The sequence below is a fragment of the Convolutriloba macropyga genome, chromosome 8 (assembly GCF_964194025.1).
Source record: "Convolutriloba macropyga chromosome 8, txConMacr16.3, whole genome shotgun sequence".
Taxonomy (NCBI): Eukaryota; Metazoa; Xenacoelomorpha; order Acoela; family Convolutidae; genus Convolutriloba; species Convolutriloba macropyga.
The window spans coordinates 12,937,734-12,957,552 of record NC_134475.1 but is presented as its reverse complement, the minus strand read 5'-3'; the positions used below and the strand labels follow the sequence as shown (position 1 = coordinate 12,957,552).

Here is a 19,819-nt window from a genome sequence, read left to right as displayed (position 1 = left end):
CTGGCTTGTTGGGCTGAACAGTTTTCGCAAGAAATCAGAATTCTATGTTAGTTTTAGCCCGGGTCGAGGGTTTTCTTGCGCCCTTCACATTTTCTTTTTACTTCAGAGTGATCATGTTTCATAATTCTGCATGAAAATGACTCAGTTTAATTCAAAATAAATAACACAGTTTAAACAATAAAAGTTTTTTTATGCCCTAGCCTATTAACGACGCTTATCTTGCAAGATAAAAGTCTTTTGCAGGATCTTGCAAGGAAATCTTCCTTTTAAAGGAATCTTGCAAGATCTTACATGATAACCGTTGCTGTCCGACTATGGTACTGACGTTTTTTATTTGCCTTTTCAAAGAGTGGAACAGATCGACGCTAAAAGTAAGCTCGCTTCAGAATGCTTTCCATTAGGGTCCTTTTTCCCATTTTTGACAGAAAACCATGGAAAAAGATGAACCTATGCTTATTTTTTTGCTATACTGACACTTTTATTAGGTCCATTTAGTATTGTTTTGAAACGTGGCGACAACAAATAAACTAGACAAGTAAACAAATAAACACCATATGCTTTGACTAGATTTACTCCTGGTTTAATTTCGGCTTAATTCTGTTCGATTGTAATACCTTCAGACTCCCAATGATTTTTAAATGCCATTCATTCGAAATTCACGTCGCGCCTTAATTACCACCAAATTGTACACACGGCCATTCGCTCCCAACACCTTTCATAAATCCCCATTTCCCCCCTAAAATCCTACCATCGTCTTAGCGTGGTGTTAATTGCACATTTCTGTACCCGACTCGTTCCCAGCAACAACCGGTACCCGTATCAAGACATTCTTAAATTTATGCATTAAAAAATCTTTCACAGACGTTTTTTGTTCACGGCTATGCACGATCATTTTCAAGGTCAAAATTGACGTCTTATCACAAGTTCAAATCTGATCACAATTTTAATCATGCGCTAGTTTAGATAGATCTCATGCTGTTCTGGGCGGGCTACTTTAACTCAAGATTGAAGAAATGTGGGTTTGCGTCATAATTTACACAAGTTGCTTATCCACTCCACATTTCTAGGAAGTCAAAGTCTGAAAACATGACAGGGCGACTTAAAATTAGAACTGCGCACCCAAAACAAGGCTTAGAAAATGTACTGGATTATGCGTAGGGTTTACCTTCTACGGCCGCGTGTATTAATAAGCTATATGTATAAGCTTAATAAAATGTTTAAGAATGTTTCGTGGACGAAAGTGTATGTATTTGATCTGTGTTGCTGTAAATCTTACCTAGCAGACATTAAAAAGGCTTAAATGCGCTGTTGCAGTTTAAGAAAGTGAAAAACCCAAGTTCAAAGCGAATTGGGGTCGGAAACGATCAAATAAAAAACGTGCCAGGGTTTATTATAACCAGTTACATGTTTAAACTCTGGTGAAAAGTTAATTCACATACACAAACTTGTCTGGAGAACTAAACCTCAAACTAACAAAAAGTGAATTTCTTCGTCCTTTGATTTATTAAAATTTCTGCTCTTTTTGATCGCTAATAACTTGGAACAGACTTGAATTAAATGACGCAAAAAGGGCTTAACATCGGCGAAACTCACTATCTTAACAGGAATACTTAAACATGGCGTCCCGAATGTTCACACATTTTTTTCGACCTCTATCATTTCACCCCAATTTCATTTTTTTAATATAATTAGTATGAATAGCATTCAATATTATTGATACGTAGGGTTTGGGGAATGAGTTTTTGGGTGAACGTTTTCCGGGTTAAATGAATCGTGGTGAAAAAAGTAGAGCTCTCCGGGATGCACTTATTGTCGCGAATTGTTGTTCTTCATGATTTTGAAAAGCTGATTATTGCAAAATTTTAAACTAATTCAGATAAACCTTCAACCACTTGATCTTGAAGTATATCGAAACGTAACAAGTGGATGAACATTTTTTAATCTTATTTGATCACGGTAAAGAAATTGATCACGGTAAAAAAGAAAAAAAATAATATAATGAATGAAATAACAATATCAAGATAATTAATAATTTTTAGAACAACCTGTTAAATATTTAACAATGAATTGATCATTAATTTCACCACTCTAACGTCACCATTCATGCAGTGATCCATCAAGTAAAAAATGTTTTAAAATAATCATTTTTCAGAAGGACTCAAAACGGGCAAAAAAATTATTTATTCCTTTCAAAATTGATGCAACTAGTGAAAAAAAGTTCCATAATTATCATGATTTTGGAACTTAGCTTGATATTTGTTTGTTTGCAATGACTCTTAAACAATTTTTTCAGATCAGACAACCTAAAAAAGTTTGACAGGTAAGGAACGCTCGGTAAAAAACGTATCACTGGTTGTTGAAAAAATAAGATCACCTTTTCGAAGAAATTTCTCAGGAAAGAAAAGACATTGTTAAACCATATAGTGCATTGAATTGATTAAGGAGAATGCATGAACAATTAATAAAAGGATGAAATTGAGGTTTTATAAAAGTTTCAATGCTTAAAAAACCATTTTCACAGGGACACATACTAGCTGTCATTCAAATAAAAGCAGTTTGTTCTCTCTTGATTTCATCCTAAGAATGTAAAATAAGTTAATTCTGCGAAAAGAAAAACTGCTGCAAATTAAGTTTGATGGAGAAAAAGAACACATCAAAAAATTTTCTACCGTAAACTTAATTGATTAATTAAAATAAACAAATTTAACAACAAAGCTTTCCTGCACCTGAGTCATTTGCGTTTTTGTTCTTTTAAGAACCAGTCAGGTGTTTTTTAAATATCATGCACCAAAAGACAGCTTGTGAGTCAATTGAGAATATCCAAAATTCCATCTCCTTTGGTCTCCTCTTTGGTTTTTGTACCTTCCTTTTCTTTTGCTAATGGCGAGTTAAAATTTCGTGTCAGCGTATTCGGAAATATCTAATCTTTTGATCTTCATCATTTGGGGCTAATTATTTGTTCAGAGCAAAATATTCTAGAAGTTTTTCAATCCAGACGCTTTTTTTACGGATTTGTCTCTTTTACCATTTTATGTCTGACAATTTCTGACTTGGATTGTAGCCATTTCTCATGAAAACGAGGTAAATTGGAAAATTTGAGAGCAATAAGTTGCTGAACAATCTTACGGGTGTCTATGCATATCATTCACCAGAACTTTTGGGAAGACGACTTCATGGTGTGAAGAACAATTTCTCGAACGTTCTTTTGTATCGGAGAACATCTTTTAATTGACGTTTTGGCATGGCTATTTACTAAGTTCTTAAATATTTTGCTACAAACCTTGCTAGGATTCAACGATTAATTTTTGAGCTTCATTTTTTCTTGGACTGTTTTTTTAATACTGACAAACACGCACGTGTTACAAATTGCGTGCTTGAGTATTTGATAGAATTTTCTTATAGATTAAAATTTCTGAATTTACTCCAAGTTCAGAAACTTTATTTGTTCTTCCGTTCCAGATGAATCTTTCCATTAGCTTACTTTTTTCTCAATTCTTCCATTAATTTTCAATACCCGAATTTTTAGCAGCGTCCATTTATTGGTTCTTATTTTTAAACTGTTCTATAGAAACTATTTGATTTTAATTTTTTCTGTGGTCGCCCGACTTTTTCAGGCCCAGACGTTTTAGAGTTTATCAAATTGATGTCTCAAAAATACTCAATTGATTTTGTTTTCGTGCCAAATTGAATTTTTGTGTTTTATGATATATCACAACAAGACAAGTAAAAGAAGAAATAAACAAGCACTTTTGGTGTACTATACTTTTTGTGCCGTTTTCTGATGCTTCTTGTGGTTTTCACGGAGTGAACGTTTCAAGCAAGGTAAACTGAATGAGACTCGGTGATTTTTTCCAATACTTAGATGTTGTTCAATGGCTCCTCGTTTATTGAAGTTTTTTGTTCACAAAGATAGTGACAACGTTTTTCCTGTCAATTCTGATGAAATCTTTAAGTGCCTAATCTTTGCCAAATTTGTTTTTGCAGAGTTCACTTTTGTTTAGAACGCCTCGGATATTTGTGTTCTGAGTTAAAATTCATTCCGAGTTAAAATTTATACTTCAATTTACTTCTTTCGGCAAATAATTGTCCTCAGCTTTTCAGGACTCGAAGAGGCTTTATGCTTTTCGGTTTTTTTAATAAGTGAACTAGGGAGAAAAGCGGAAGCTCAGGGAGTAAATAAAGTTTGTAAAAGTTGTTTCAGCAAACCAATTTGAAGAGCGGAGAAAAGAGAGAGTGGTTCTTTTGTTCATGCCTTTTTTGAAACAGAGCGAGAAATCTAGGTGCGAAAAAATTTTCGCCAAACGCACAATTTTTTTTGTTCACGTGCGCGTTTTTTCAAGCGTTTTTTGTTTTTCGAAAATTCTATGTTGTCTAAGAGTTCAGACTAAATTTATAGTTTCAAGTTTATCTTGATAGCGTTTCCATGGTTTTTGGTAATGAAAGTGAGGTTTGCGCTAATTTGAAGGTTTTTCAACTGATTCTCCGGTTTTAGGGCAATTTTTAGCAATTTCTGGCCCATACTTATATTGTATTGCTTTTGCTTGTCACTGAACAAAAGCTTAATGTGTGTGCGCAGTTTCTATTACAAATTAAACACAAGTTCTATAGTACAAAGCTATTTAAACGTTTTTTTTTTCAATTTTTCTGACTGCTTTTTGGCGAAGGTATCTTCGAGTCTTTTCCGGAATTCTTCCGGCTATGGTTTTTCTTTGCTCTTATTATAAAAATGAATTATACTCAACTGACACTCATGTAAAGCTTTTCGTTTGAAAATTATTTCAGAACAAGTTCCCCTGAAGTGCGGGAATAATTGTGGGTGGAATAAGTTGGAACATTCTGTGCTGAGAATGCACCATACCGAGCGCGTCCAAGTTCCCCCCCCCCCCCCCCCCGGACAAAGTTTTTCTTCTCCTGGCCATGAATACGTAACACATTCTAATGAGCCTTTTTGCACTAACTTGGCAAATATAGCATACATGGCCTGGCATGATACGGGTCTAGTATTTATATATTTATAATTAATAATTGCTATTATGGGGGGTAGGGTGTGAAACAGTTTTTTCACGTGTTCTATGATAAATGCTATATTTATATGATACCTTACAACTTAGTATTGAAAATAAGAATAATAGATGTCTTTGTGTGTTTTAGGTTCTGCTAAGGAGAGCCTGCTACGTCACATGGGCCTTACACTGTAAGTGTTATCAGCTGAAACAGTTATGAATATTTTTTATAATAACATTGCCATGATCTCATCTTTTTATTTCATATATTCCCCTAATCAGTGCTGTTATACTACCAACGTCGCATTTCACAACACCATACCGGAGCTGTGTCGTAATTTTTCAGTACTGAATCATGAAAATTTTTTAATTATTTTTTCTATGATCAGAGTTCTGGTCATGGCACTTATCAGAGATTTCATGGCACAATTGAGAGGATAAAATTCAGAGTACAATTCTGAATTTATTATGAACATAATGAACTTCAATTCTGGGCAGCGGAAAAAAGTCGACTTATGTTTATAGATTGCACGAGAGCCGCTCTTCAGTGGCAGATGTGATCAGACTGGTGTTGCCTGATGTGCTGACTTTGATAGCCTCCATCTCCTCTCTCTCCTTCTGCAGGAAATACCAGATGCCTAAACCTAGGTATCAGTTTGCATCTTTGAATCAGTTCCAACTCTCAAAAAATTAAACACTGCAAACTTTAATTATTCGAGTGGATTCGCTTCAAAGTCTGCCTGCTACTTTTTCAGCAATCTTTCTGAAAGGTGCCAAACAACAACAACGAACTTTAATTACATCCAAAATTTATGTCCTTTTTAAAAAAAACTCAATAACATAGCCAAGATAGCGTCAGATAAAACTGAAACAGAGCAAAATAACTTGTATTTTACTAGAAAAGATATGGGACCAGTCCCTAATAAGACTCGAATACAGGTAGACTTAAAGTAACAAAAACAGCAAAGTTAAGAAATTCAATTAAAATTTTAAAAACAATTAATTTCAAAGTAAAGAAAACCATTTGATATCAACTGAAGTCATCCAAATGTTTTAGCATTAACAATGCCTTATAGGAGAGTTTAAGCCCTGTCTTTATTCGACTTTCTATGTGGTTACAAATGGAACAAATGGAGATAAAAAACGAATCTTCAATCGAAATTTGCGAGAAAACGCCGTTGAAGCCGTAATGCCAGATTTTGCCCCTCAAAATATAATTGGTTGCGCCTTCTTCGAATGTTAATAATGTGTAAAGTGACTTCTCATTAGTGAGACTAAGTAACAAATTGACAAAAAAAAGAGAAAAATGTGTAAAATTAGGAAACATTTTTATATTTTTCGAAAAGAGTTACTTTCAAAGTCATGAAAGCCATTAGCTACAAATTGAAAAAAAAAAATAAATGGGTTCATTTTTTCATCCATTGGAAACCCTTGAGACTGGTAATTACTCAGAATATGTGTTACGTTTACAAAAAAATTGTCAAATATAGACAAAAATCGAAATTAGTTTATTGTATTTTGGGAAAAACCCGTGTCGAAGCTAGTATTGTCTAAACGAATTCGTTTTTTCTTTAGTTTTTGAATACTTGCGCGTGCTCTTAACGCCAAAAAGGTCATATGTGACCTAAATTTTATGGGAATAGGTAACATCCACATAACAAAGAACAAAAATGCGAAGTTAAAAAGTGTGCTAGTTTTCGAAGTCATTAAAGCCGTAAGCTATCTACTCAATTCAGATTATTGGCTCATCTAATCCTCCATAAAAAGGCAATGAGACTTGTCATTCCCCAGTAAAATTCATACGACTAAAAGACAAATGAAAACGACAGACAGCTAAAAACAAAAGTAAAGAAACTCTATTAAATTCTTAGAGAAAATGGTAGCGAAGGCGTTAAAACCATTATCTGAACCTTTAAAGGTTGATATGTTCAATTGTGTCTTATTTCGGACGCCAAAATTGTGTTACTTGAACTGTCAAAAGTTGATAAGGAGAAAAAAACGAGAAAGTCTGAACGTGAAAAATGGTCCAATGCCTCAAAATCAGAAAAAATTCTGTGAAATCTGGTGGTATCAAACCCAGAAAACCATAAATTAAAGCGTAAAATTGCATTAAAGGTTGAATTTTACTCAGTGGTAAGAAGAAGCGTTCTTTCTTTGCTGACACTAAACCACAAGTCGACCAAATTAAGAGAAAAGTAGTGGCAACGTTAGATAAGGCCACTTTAATTAAAAATCAAATAGTTTCAAAAGTCAAAACGAGCACAAGCGTTCAATTAGAAAACTAGATACATTAATTTGGAGCTGCTTAGGAAGCCAATTGGACCCACGACCAGTAAACTTTTATTTGAACTGTTCTGTTCTTCAATTAACGTAAAATAAGATCGAATTTTTTAAAAAAAATGACCGACTGATTACAATTCGAACAGTCAAACATTTTTGGAGTGTAACAGTCCAACAATGGACCAAAACTAGCTTTGCTATTGCTGTTTGTCCATTAAGTACACTTAATTGTTCCGAATGTTGAAGATATAGCTAATTTGTTAGTGAAAATATCAGAATTAAATGGTTCGTTTTTGATAATCATCGAGAAAAAATAGCAAAAAACGGGTAAAATTTAATTCCAGAGCACTAAGTAATCTCAGCTACTTAAAACTATGTGAGTCTAATGTGCTGTTCATTATAACAACCGGTCTTAAGATCTCGGTCGTAGTCATATCTTTATAATATTTATAGATTATCTCATTCTTGTTACGCAATACTTCATCTCTCTAACTAAGTGTATGTTGAATAAGTAGAGCTTCTTTTCAAGCTTATCTTATACACAATTCACATTAAGTTGTTCTCTGTTAACTGGATAACAATTAATGTAAATTGGAATTACATCGATGACGTAAAATATGCCAAATAAATTTTTTTTCATTATGTGAATAGGAACCCAAACACTCTGAACCCGGGTGCGACAGCGGGTGGCAATGTGGTGGTTGTCGGGGGAGGGTCTTCAGTGGTGAGCAAATCTTTCCAGGACACAGTGCACTATTTCTCAATTACACTCTCCCTCTGTGTAGCTGGAATTTGCTACCCCAGTTTGTCTTCAGCCGTCTATTTCTCTGTGAGTTTTTCATTTTTCATCACCCTTTTATCATCATTTTCATCTGCATAGTTTTATGACACACAGTTGATAACTAAAACTGTTTTTTGAGATTATCTGCATGAATATACACTTATAATGTCAAAAATTTTTAAATTTTTTTGCTCACGAGGACTGAATTATCACTTTGTTCATTTTTCGTCGCTAAGACGTTATGAAATATGGTTTAGATAAATTATCAAAAGGTGACATTTTATATTAAAAATGTGTAGCAACTTAGTCACTCGTGAAACGCATTTTCATTTCATTTTCTATTCAATGAAAAATGAAAAATACATTGAATAAGTTGTGACAGCAGATAAATCTTTCGTTGCAAACTTGTTCGGAGTAAAAATTTTTTCTTTTTTTTCTCAATTTTTCAGGTGTTTAAATTTTTCATTTGATCAGAAGATTCTGAAAATTGTCCGCCAGAAATAGAGTTTGTAATCTTTGTTTAGATCCGACAGTTGTCTTGCAAGATTCTTTCAAGTTTCCTAACGATTTTGGCATAATTTCTTATAGGTTTTCCACTTTTACATCACATTCGGTGTAGATTCTTCAAACAAGCTAATTGCAAGATAACAAACTGAGTTAAACTACAAAATCTCTTCATACATTCTGAAAAGAATTGCTGTGTTGCAGGTATTTATCTTTTTCACGACTTGGTGGTCAGCAAAGCAGGAAGTGGGACCCTGGTTTGCTTACGTCACTCTTATCCTCTTGGCAGTGTGTGGGTGTCACATTGTCATGCTATACACATTTCAGATGCAGTTTGTAGAACATTACGCTGATCCGCGACAACTACTTCCAAGGTAAATTACATCTTTTCCTTCATCATCTTGAGCCCTACACAGCCATTTTTTCGCCTCGATGATCAAAAGTTATCAGTTATCTTTTATCAAAAGTACTTCTCGTAAGAAAAGCGGTTTTTAGATCTGATCAATGGCGGGCTATTGCAGTTGATTGAAAACACATTTTGAACAAGTTTCTCAGAAGGTCTAAATGAAAGCCATCTGAACATTTAGTATGAGGCTTGAGCTAAACAGAGATTAAAGGAACTGTAGAATTTTGTACTTTGCATAGACTGACTAACTGGGGACAGTAGTATATAGGTGAGCTACCCTCCCCGGGGGTGAGGTCCCCCATATATTAAGATAGGGTATAGCGTAATTTCTAGGAGATAGGGGCCTCTCACATGTAATAAGATAGGTATAGATAGCATGTATTAAGATAGGGTACATGTATTAAGATTAGGAATAGATCTGCATGTATTAAGATTAGGAATAGATCTCCATGTATTAAGATTAGGAATAAAATCTCCGTGTATTAGGATTAGGGATAGGATCTCCATGTATTAAGATTAGTTATAGCCGTTATGTATTAGGATTAGTTATAGCCGCCGACATGTATTAAGATTAGTTATAGCCGCGTACATGTATTAAGATTAGTTAGAGCCGCGGACATGTATTAAGATTAGTTATAAGTTCCGCCATGTATTAAGATAGGGTATAGGTTTTGTGCATGTATTTGTGCATGCACATATGGTAGTAGTATAGTCGGTGCAAATGTGGGGGGTAGGTTTGGAGACGCTCCTGATTGGCTGAAATTTTCAGGGGAAAATATCAATTTTTGTGTAGTTATTAAGTGTTTACTTGAGAACAACAGAATTGGGGTGGGTAATTAATTGCTGTAATTATCTGAGGGTTAATTATGTGACATGTTGAATTTTTGTTTACAAATTTTAGGTCATATTAAATTGTGAAGTTAATTGGCGTGGGTTTTCAATTACCCTAATTATCTGAGGGTCATTATGTGACATGTTGAATTTTTGTTGTTAAGCTTTCGGTCAATTGCAAAGATTGTTCCCCTAATTGTTTGAATCAATTGTGTAACAGTTGTCTTTTGCGCGCTCCTTAATAGAAAAAAGTCGAGATAACAAGAGGTAGTTTTGATCTACCGTCCTCTGGGTTATGGGCCCAGCGCGCTCCCACTGCGCCATCTTGCTAATTACATGCATATATGCATTATTTTTTGTACTTTTTTTTGAAAAAAGATGTTAAATAAAAAAAAATGAATTAAAATAGTCTAAAATGACAGACACAGTACAAATTATGAGCATCAAAATACAAAAATACTCAATCATTTACAATAAATTGTATAAATTTCAATGAACATTAAGGTACAGTCAGCCGAGTGGTTAATAAAGTTCGATAAAAAAGTTTAGAAAACTCACGAGAAACAGTTACGAGAAACATATACTGTCGACTTTATTAACTTCAGCTTATTAAATACCAAAATGAACACTACTACATATAGTTACTTATAAAATTTAACACGTGCACAACAAGAATATTGTTCAAGTTCATTTGGAAAAACTTAAATAGTTGAAATGCTGCAAAAATTGCGTAGAATCCACAAAAATTTAGCATCTTCTGAAGTGGTCGATGTATTATTTTTTGGTACTTTATACATAAAAATTTGTAATGTGTTACTGATCGAGCCAGAGAATCCGCATAACAGTAATTTCTGTTGAGTCGAGCAATCAATATCCAATGTTCACCGACTTTTTTACTCGAAGCAGTGTTAATGATTGCAAAGCTGAATTTGGGTAAAATTGGAATGAAATCTGCCGGAAACGATCCAATGTATTTAAATTTTAGTTCAGGATTGCGTTCAACAATTTGTTGAAGAGATTTATTATCCATGACAAATAATTTTCTGTTTCAATTCGCAAGCTCCTTTGGAACAGGGATTTCTCACATTACAATCAAGTTGAAATGATTCGTTCTTTTCAAAAAAGCAACAATCTTTAGATTGGGGAATTGTACGTATCAGATCTTCTGTAGATTTACTTACTCTGTCTTCACTGTTACTGGTGACATCGGGATGAAAGATAATGATGATGATTAAAAGTCCCAGGAATACCGCACAAATAAGGTATACATATAAGTTTGGTGTAGGTCTACCCCAATTTTCATCCATTCCCTATCTTGATATTATAGTATGAAAAGGGTTGCAACTGGGTGATGAAAGTACATATCCAACAAATGTTCCAACGCAGAAGGCAATAATATAAAAACCAAAAAAAATTGAAAAAAAAAATAAAAAATCTTGATTAATGCGGAGTTCTTCAGACATTTTTAGCAACTGTTCCCAACTGATCAATTTTAACTGGTGAGATTCGTTCTCCGAGAACAATTAGCTCGGTTACATTGGTTAGCGGACGTTCAAAGAACATTTCTAAACGAAGACTTTCTCCACTGAGTTCAGGATAATGAACATTTTCACCAGCATCATGGAGTGAGGTGAGATCGAATACAAGCACATAATGATCTGTAAAGAAATCATTCGGTAACACAGGATTTTCTTCGTTGAAGCTCATTGCCTTCATTGTTGTAACATAAGCTCTACAATTGTTGGATGTATCAATTGAGACAACAGCTCTCCCCCCTCGAACAATTCTCAGCTCCCGCAGTCCAAACTTTCGATAATGAAACGGATTTTCTTGAAAATGTCCGGTGATTGCTGAATTATTGTTCATTGCTATTGCAATTCGCCTGATTGGAGCATTATTGAAAACATTTTCCTGAATAAATTGATTTTGTCCAGAAGGAACAATAAATGTTCACGCAATTGTCTCCATAAAATTTTAGCAAGCTGGTTGATGTGTTAGTTGATACTTGATTGTCTGGTGATAGACTTCATTAACGACAACACGTCTCGTAAAAAGTGAATAGTCAAGAACTCTAAGGGAAACATGGGGGTTGTAGGTAATCATGTAAAAATGTGGTCTCGCGCGAATCAATTTGAGTCTATTTTTTGTATTTGGAAGTAATAATTTTTCACATTGAAATAAGTCGATTGCAAGTTTACCACATAAGGTGACCCCATTTTTCAACAAAAGTTCTTCTTCCCAACTATGAACGGGCTTTTTTCATAATCACTAGGATCTTTCTCAAATTCGTATCCATGACAAGCCAAAATTCCTTCATTTTTCTTTGTAGAAACATTGAATTCATTGGATATCAGAGCTTTGTGACCATAGAGTCCGTTAGATTTGTACACTTGTTGATTGTTCAAATAAACTTCGCAGCTGGAGAATTGAGAGTGTAACAAGTTGTTGACTTGAGTTAAATATTGTAAATGATCATCAGTGAAAGTCATACCCATATCTGGATTTCCATGCTCCTCTTTTTTCAAGAAATCTCCGAATAATCTTCCCTTTTGCAATCCAACTTTAATTTGTAAATGAATTTCTCTCATATCGAGATAAATACTTCCATCTGTTTCAAATTCAAATTCAATGCTGCTTTCATCCAATGAAATACTGGGATAAATTTCTTGAATATTGGAGGATTCAACTGATTCCAAAACCGGAATTTTGTCGAAAATCTCCAAGCAAGAATTTGTAAAGTGTCCATAACGGAAATTACTATCATTTGTTGATCTGGTATTCATTTAGTTTCGAAAAATTATCCTTCCTAGTTCGACGACGTCGACTGATTTTTGGCGAGCGTTTTCGAATAATACGTCGTTTTCTAGGTTTTCCTCCTCCTAGCTGTACGTAAAGTTTTCTTTCCAACATCTGTGGCAGCAGAATTGAGCTTTTTTCTTCCAGCTAATACATTTCTGATTTCTGGCGCATTTAATTCAATCAAGTCAGCACTAACTCTTTTAGCTGCTGGTGCAACATATCGTCTCAAAAATGGAACTACAGTCCTCCCATTTGTTTGTGCTGAAGCACCAAATCCTCTCCCCCTTTGTCTTGAATAACCACGAAAATACGGTAAATCACTGTCTGCAACCATTTTTTGTAGACCTAATTTTAAAAATGACTGTCTGAAGCTCTTCTGAACATCAATACAGCTCTAGTTACACCTACTGAATTGAAGGGAACTTTTTCACAGTATGAGTTGCGTAGCTCAAGTTTAATGCTGTTGAAAGAATTTTTCAGAATTTTTTTAAATTGTAGGTTTGGAAAGTTTTGATAATTCATATATTGTCCAGTAGATATTATGTCTCCAATTTTAATATTAGAAATAAACGGAAGACATCTAAAAAGCGCGGCTTTTGTATCACCTACAAAATTGTATTCAACAATATCACTGTATATATGAATTCGAACAATATCGTAGGGAAATTTAGGAAAAATGTGGTCCAGCACCACTCATAAAAACTCCCATTCCGTAAACAGCTTCCTCACACCCAAATATGTGACAGAGATCGGTACTGAAGAGAACTAGTAACGAGTTTTCATTAGGAAGACTTAGGGAGATTCTCTGTGTAATTCTGTTGACTTTTTTTTTATTGGAGTTTTCTCATACTTTTCTCTTTCCTGGATTTTTTTGTTCATTTCGTTCACAATATCAGATTTTGATGGATATTGTCCTGCATCATTTCTGTAATAACCGGAAGGTTTTGTACCTGGAGTTGCAGCATCTAGATAGAAAAATTTTCCATCAGTGATATTTTGGTACAGAGATGGATATGATAGTTCGGTTATTGCCACCTCCCATTCTCCTTCAAGGTTAATCTGTTCTGGAAGAAAATTGGTAAAAGAACTCAATGTATTATTTGGATAACAATCAAAAGATGCGTTGGAAACCAGCTCTACCGTAAAAGAGTTCATCAGTAAATGATACACTTTGAGAGTTCTTGTTCATAAAATTTTCCTAGTATTTCATCACCCTGCTCTCCCTTGAGGTTGTATGTTGGAGGTTTGTAAGTAGCAATTTTGACAATTTCAAAGATTTCACTCGTGAACTGTGACTTGTATCCTTTTCTAAAAGGAATATCGTATTCCGAAAGTCGTACTTTTTCCACTGCTTTAAACCGAGGTTTTTTGTATTGACTGATCGGATTTTTGTAAAGAATTGATAAAAAGTCTTTGTTTTTACCTCCTTTGGAGCTTTACCTGTAGATCTATTTACTCTACTATTCATTGAATTTAGGAAAGAGCTCATTTTTACAAGGTACTTATACCCGTTTTCTTCCATGAAGCGATTAATAGTGTTTTTCAATGATCTGATAGCTCTCTCAGCTACGGCAGTTTTAGTGTCACTTCTCGTTGAATAAATTTTAATTTTCTTTTGTCTACAAAATTTCCTAAATTCGCTACCGAACACTGTACCTTGATCAACCCATACTTTTTTTGTGGGATGTTGTTTTTTCGTAGCATTTTCTTGAAAACTGCTACAACATCTGTAGAATTCTTTGATTTCATTGGTTGAACACGGACAAAACGAGAATATACATCAACGCAGATTAATAAATACTTTAGTCCGTTATTAAACTCTGACAATTTGTCCATAAAAGCTAAATTAAGGCACCAAATTTCATTTATCTGCTTTGCAAATGCAGGTAATCGTCTAAAATGTCGAGTTGCTTGACGGTATTTTGTAAAAGGAATTTTTAGCGTGGAGAAATGAAATAACCTTGCTTCTTGATCAACCGCTCGCTTTCTGAAGATTTCTAACCGATCCAAATGCAGCTTTTCCTTCTTTGTATAATCGTTGAAGTTTCCCTTTTTCAGATTTTGAAAGGGATCCAACTCCCTCTGTCTTTGTTTTTGGCATCCCTGTTTACAATTTTGTTCGGACTTATCCCTGTAGCATCAAGTATTGTGTAATAGATGTCAGGAAATTCAATATTTTTTCTCTTCAATGAGTAAATAAAATTGGTAAATGCTACATTTGTATCTATTCCATCCAGTAAAATGGAGTCACTGAGGGACAGCTTGATTTGAGGACATTTCAGTATTTGATCTACAACTGATTCGTTTTTGAATGACTTTGTGTTAGTGGTGATGTCCTTGAGAAAAGAATCTAAATGTTGTGGTACGAAGTTAACTTTTTCCTCACTCTTGTCCGATTTCTACACATTTGATTTGAATTTTTGTTCGTAAAGCTGCTGAGGAATCAAAACAAACTGTTCAATTTCACGAAAGACGGTTAATGATAGACGGAGTTGAAATTGATATTAGTTCTATTGCTTTCCTTGAACTTCAAATCGCTCTCCTTTTATATATTCCAGTTCTTTTTGGAATGAGCTGATGAATTTCGTCTTGATACTTTATTACGTCTTGTTTTTGAATATCTTACAGTTCTCCTCTGAGCAGGTTTACGATGCGCTCGTTTAGAAACTGAATAATTTCTTTTGGACAATTTTTTAGGTAAGTTCTTTTGAAGTTCCGGGAATAACTTTGGAACGTTGTCAGAGTAGAGAGATGTTGTGTGCTCATTACTCAAAAATGTGGTCTGCTGTTTATCTTGTGGAAGGAAAAAAATTGAAGGAATCGATCCACTATTTGTACGAAATCGAAGAGAGTCAACTGTTTTGGGATTTAAATCAGTAAGTAAATGACCATAGGGAATGGAAGTTGCTTTGGTATACCAATCTTTTAATTGTGAACCTAATCCCAACTGTTGACTCAGAGTGTTTATTTGCAGTACATCTCTAGGAGACTTGAACAAGACAATATGAGTATTTTGTAACTCTATATCTCTTCCTAATCTACTCTGATGAAATAAATTGTGTTTGATATATATTGTGCTGAGTCCTTTATGTCTTCCAGCTGTTGCAATTTTAACAAAATCTTTAGAACTGGAAATCTTCTCACAAGATTCGTCAAAAATTAACAGATACTTTGTTACGTTATTCGGGAGGTTTTGAATAAACTCAAAGTCAACTCCTTCTTTAAACTCAATATTTTTAACGTCTTTAGACATTAAACCATAAAGAGATTGATAATGTTGATAGAAGTAGTAAATTGTGTCGAGCTCTGGTCGAGAAATTCTAATTGTTAACCATTGACGTATAAGATGAGATTTCCCAGACCGGCTTGGTCCAACCAATGAAATAAAAATTCGTTCTTTTGTGGAAATTATCTTATTCATAATTTAGGTGAAGATAAATATAACCAACTGTACTAGAAAGGATTGCAATCTAAACTGTTGTTTCTTCACAAGTTGTAGCCAATGTTATTCGTCCTATACAACAGGCCAGAATTACGAGTATAACAAAAAAATTGGGACAGAAAAACGACTAGAGACCTATTTGAAGTCTGTCCAAAACATTTCTATGATTGTCGTTCTTGATTATTATCATCAAAGACAAATTTACTCAAATTTAATCCTTTATCTGTATGCTCAGTCATTTAAACGTTATCATTGAGACGATAGAAAAAATGTTCCTACTGAATTGCGATGTGAATGAATAAAAAAATGAGATAAGCTTCCAACCATTAAAAGGAAAGAAACAACAGCGAGAGCCAAAACACTGTCTCTTCACAAGAATTAATAACAGAAAGCATAAAAAAGGAAAATACATTCAAAATTAAGAAAAACGACAGAATTGAAATGTAGAATAACTGTGTAACGCTAGGACAAAATTTGTTCAATTTTCTCTTTTTTGAAGCAACTTTTCTATGTTTTGCAAAAGAATAAAATGATTTTAAAAATTAATTAAGAGATAATATGATACATTACAATCAAAGTACCTCAAAATTTTTACAAATTTTAAATTTGTCAAAAAAATTAGGAACCCAAGTTCCATAAGCAAAAGCTTTCTTCTCTGCACAGTGTAATGTTTTCTTTTGTCGGAAGGGGTAGTTACTATTACATTCCCAGATAATATCTTCGTTGGAAATCAACTTAGAGGCTTTTGGACATCCAAAATCGTCCAAATTTTCCACATCTTTTCACAAGTAATTGGAAAGGATTTTACATTTTCCCCATCCTTTGGCAAAATATTCGGTTGTAGGAGAACAATATTGATGAATTATGGTTGGAAGATCTGAGTAATCAACTTTTCTTTTATTCCAGTTGATTCCATGTAAATTCTTTGTGTTCCACTTTGCTTCAACTGTTGGCTTGTAGTCATTGGGTGGGAGAAATGTATATCCCAACACAATTCCGTCCATGAAAATTCCCAGCTCCTTGACAATTGTTCCCTCCAGGCACTCAATATCAAACACAACGAGAGTTATCCCCTTTTTAGCTGAGATAATTAACAAATGATTAACAATCTAGTATTTTAAAAATATGAGGATGACAAACTTTGATGTAGACTCAAAAGAATAATCCAGTTATATGACCTAGAAGACAGGAGCTGGGTAATTACGGTAGCATGTAACAATAACCGGGTCCTTCGTCTGTTGTTGTTTTTACAGCTCCAGCAGAATCAAGTAAAATTGCATGTGGACAAAAAATTTTTGATCTAGCTAAGAAAAATTCCAAAAGAGTGTTTCCATGTCCAATTGTTCCTCCTTGAGGAAAATTTCGATCAATTTCGTCCAAATCGACATTTCGGTCCCAAATTTTACAAGCTGCGAGAAAAAACTTTGTACGTTTTTCGTTCGTTGGAAAAATTGAAAGTATGCTTCCGTAACAATGGAAAATGTTTACAGAGTAACAATATTCATTAACTCTGAGTTGTTTTGTCCAAAATATTGCAAGTCTTTTTGTAATTTTCTATATAGGAAAGAAGGGTTGGTAGATGATCTACTAAATTTTTATACTCTTCTTTTTTCAAATCAATCATTGTAAGAAAACTCCACTGATATCCGTTCCAGCGATGTTGAGAAATGGAAATTTCTTGTTTGTCAGAACGATATGTTAGAGCTGTTCTGCGCACATGAAAAACCCACTTGAATCCAGAAATTTGGGACTCTACGTCTAAGTTATCCAAATTGGGAAAATTTTGCGCTTCAAGAACTGTATATGAAAACCTTTTAAGCTCGTGATGTAACCTGACGTAAAAAATTTTGATTTGTCTCTGAGACTTAAGAAAATGTTTCTAGAGCTTCCAATATCCCAACTCATTCTAAGAAGAAGAAAGTTTCAAATGAAAAATTGTTTACTGGAAGACAAATACATATAATCAACGAATATTCATCATTCAATATCAAAAATCATTATAATATTGCGCAGCAGTAGTTATTGAAATGTACATTGTTCAGTATTAGAGAAATCTTTAAGATTTTCAATCAGTTCCTTGAATTCTTCCATTTTATAGCTGAAGTAAGTCGCTTGCTTGAACTCATTGCTCTCTTTGCGACAAAATAGTCGGATCTGGACATAAACTGAAGCTGGATTGCGCTGAACGTACTGTATAAAGGTAACGTAGAGTCTTCGATTTTTTCCAATGCTGATCTCTCTTGCTTTGTGACATTGTTGCAGCACGTCTTCCTTTTTTGGGTTCTTCTCAAATTGAGCTGGATTTTGTTAAATCTCCCAGTCTCCATTCAGCAGATCGTTCTTCAGGAGACAAAATTTCTGAATTCGTAATCTCCGATTCTCAATTGCTGGTACTTTTCAAATGTCCCACATTTATCTTTTTTGAAGACTTAGTTCAGAGTAATTTTGTCCATTTCTAAATATTTGGGACACAGTAAATCTCCCAAATCTGTTTGGATGAGAGCCAAAGTCAATATAAAATGGTACAGAATCAGTACCCAATTTAGGTTGTGAATCTATAAACATTGATGGAGCGCTCGAGTAAAAAGGAGATAGTTTGGGGAGAGAAATTTACGTAACTTGAGTAAGCTGCAAGAAGTTGATTAAATGATTTGCTTAAAATTTTATGGTCTACAACACACAATTTCCTTTTATGCTAATGACATCATTGTTTTCACACACTTTCCTAAAAAGGAAGAGAAAATGTGTCTATTTAAACTTTTTCCTTAAAAGGACTTCTAATCAGAAATTTTCAATAAAGGAAACTTTTGAATCATTATAGAAAAAGCGTTTTTGTGTTTAGCACGTCTGTGTTGCATTAGAGAGAAGTAGTGACGAAAATATTTTGAAAAAGTAAAACATCGAATTTTTTTAATCCGCTGTTCCTTGAATTGATTCATAGTTCAAATGAGATTTTAAATTGCACATGACAATTCCATTTGTTTCCTTATTTAGAATTTGAATTCGTTTATAATAAATAAGTTGATTTCCTTACTTGGAATTTGGCTTTAATTATAATAAATAAGTTAGTTTCCTTATTTGGAATATAAGTTCTAAAAAAATTGATTTCCTTATTTGAACGTACGAAATAATTTTACAGAATGGCAGCAGTTATGTGTCAGGTATTACCATACTTTTAAAAAAAATATTGTGAAAAGAGTTTTTTATGTCTGTATCTGTCAAAGATTATAGATCATATTTTCTTACAAATGAATATGTTGTTGCTTCACACAACAGTTTCTGTCCCCTGAAAACCTGTCGATATCACATTGTTCTCAATTCTCCCTCCACCGAAGACTTGCTTCAAAAACTGGAAGATCTTTCTTATTTATATCAGACAGTCGATTGTTTATATTCTTTATATAAACATCAATTTTTTGGCAATATTTTGGAAAAATCGGGACTTGTCTTTACTCAGTTAGACAGAGCAGTACAACACAATTATGAAAACAAATTTGTTGAGAAGTTACCGAGTGTGTCCAAAAAAAGATTGTGAGATTGTGTAGAAAGAAGTTCAAGAGACATCTAATGCGAGCGGAACAAAGAAATGTAGGCACACAAACGATGGGATCTTCATTTCTGGACAGAATTCACTCTATTAAAAACTCAAAATGTGAGAGTGAATTGATAAAAATTGTTGACTGTTTGTTAGATGGTCATGGATTAATTGATTACTCTCTGTTATATCTTGAAATTAGAAAGTAATAAATTTGTAATTGCATGACAATGATTTA

General features: G+C 33.9%; 1 protein-coding gene across 1 annotated transcript in view; it reads left to right on the top strand.

Moving 5' to 3' along the window:
• LOC142344959 (piezo-type mechanosensitive ion channel component 2-like) overlaps nucleotides 1-19,819 on the top strand; it is a 212,454-nt gene that overhangs the window by 89,223 nt on the left and 103,412 nt on the right. Inside the window, exons 6-9 of the mRNA XM_075397043.1 lie at nucleotides 5,152-5,194; nucleotides 5,529-5,651; nucleotides 7,935-8,112; nucleotides 8,773-8,942. Of these exons, the coding sequence (XP_075253158.1) occupies nucleotides 5,152-5,194; nucleotides 5,529-5,651; nucleotides 7,935-8,112; nucleotides 8,773-8,942 (514 nt within the window). The remainder of the gene's footprint in view (nucleotides 1-5,151; nucleotides 5,195-5,528; nucleotides 5,652-7,934; nucleotides 8,113-8,772; nucleotides 8,943-19,819) is intronic.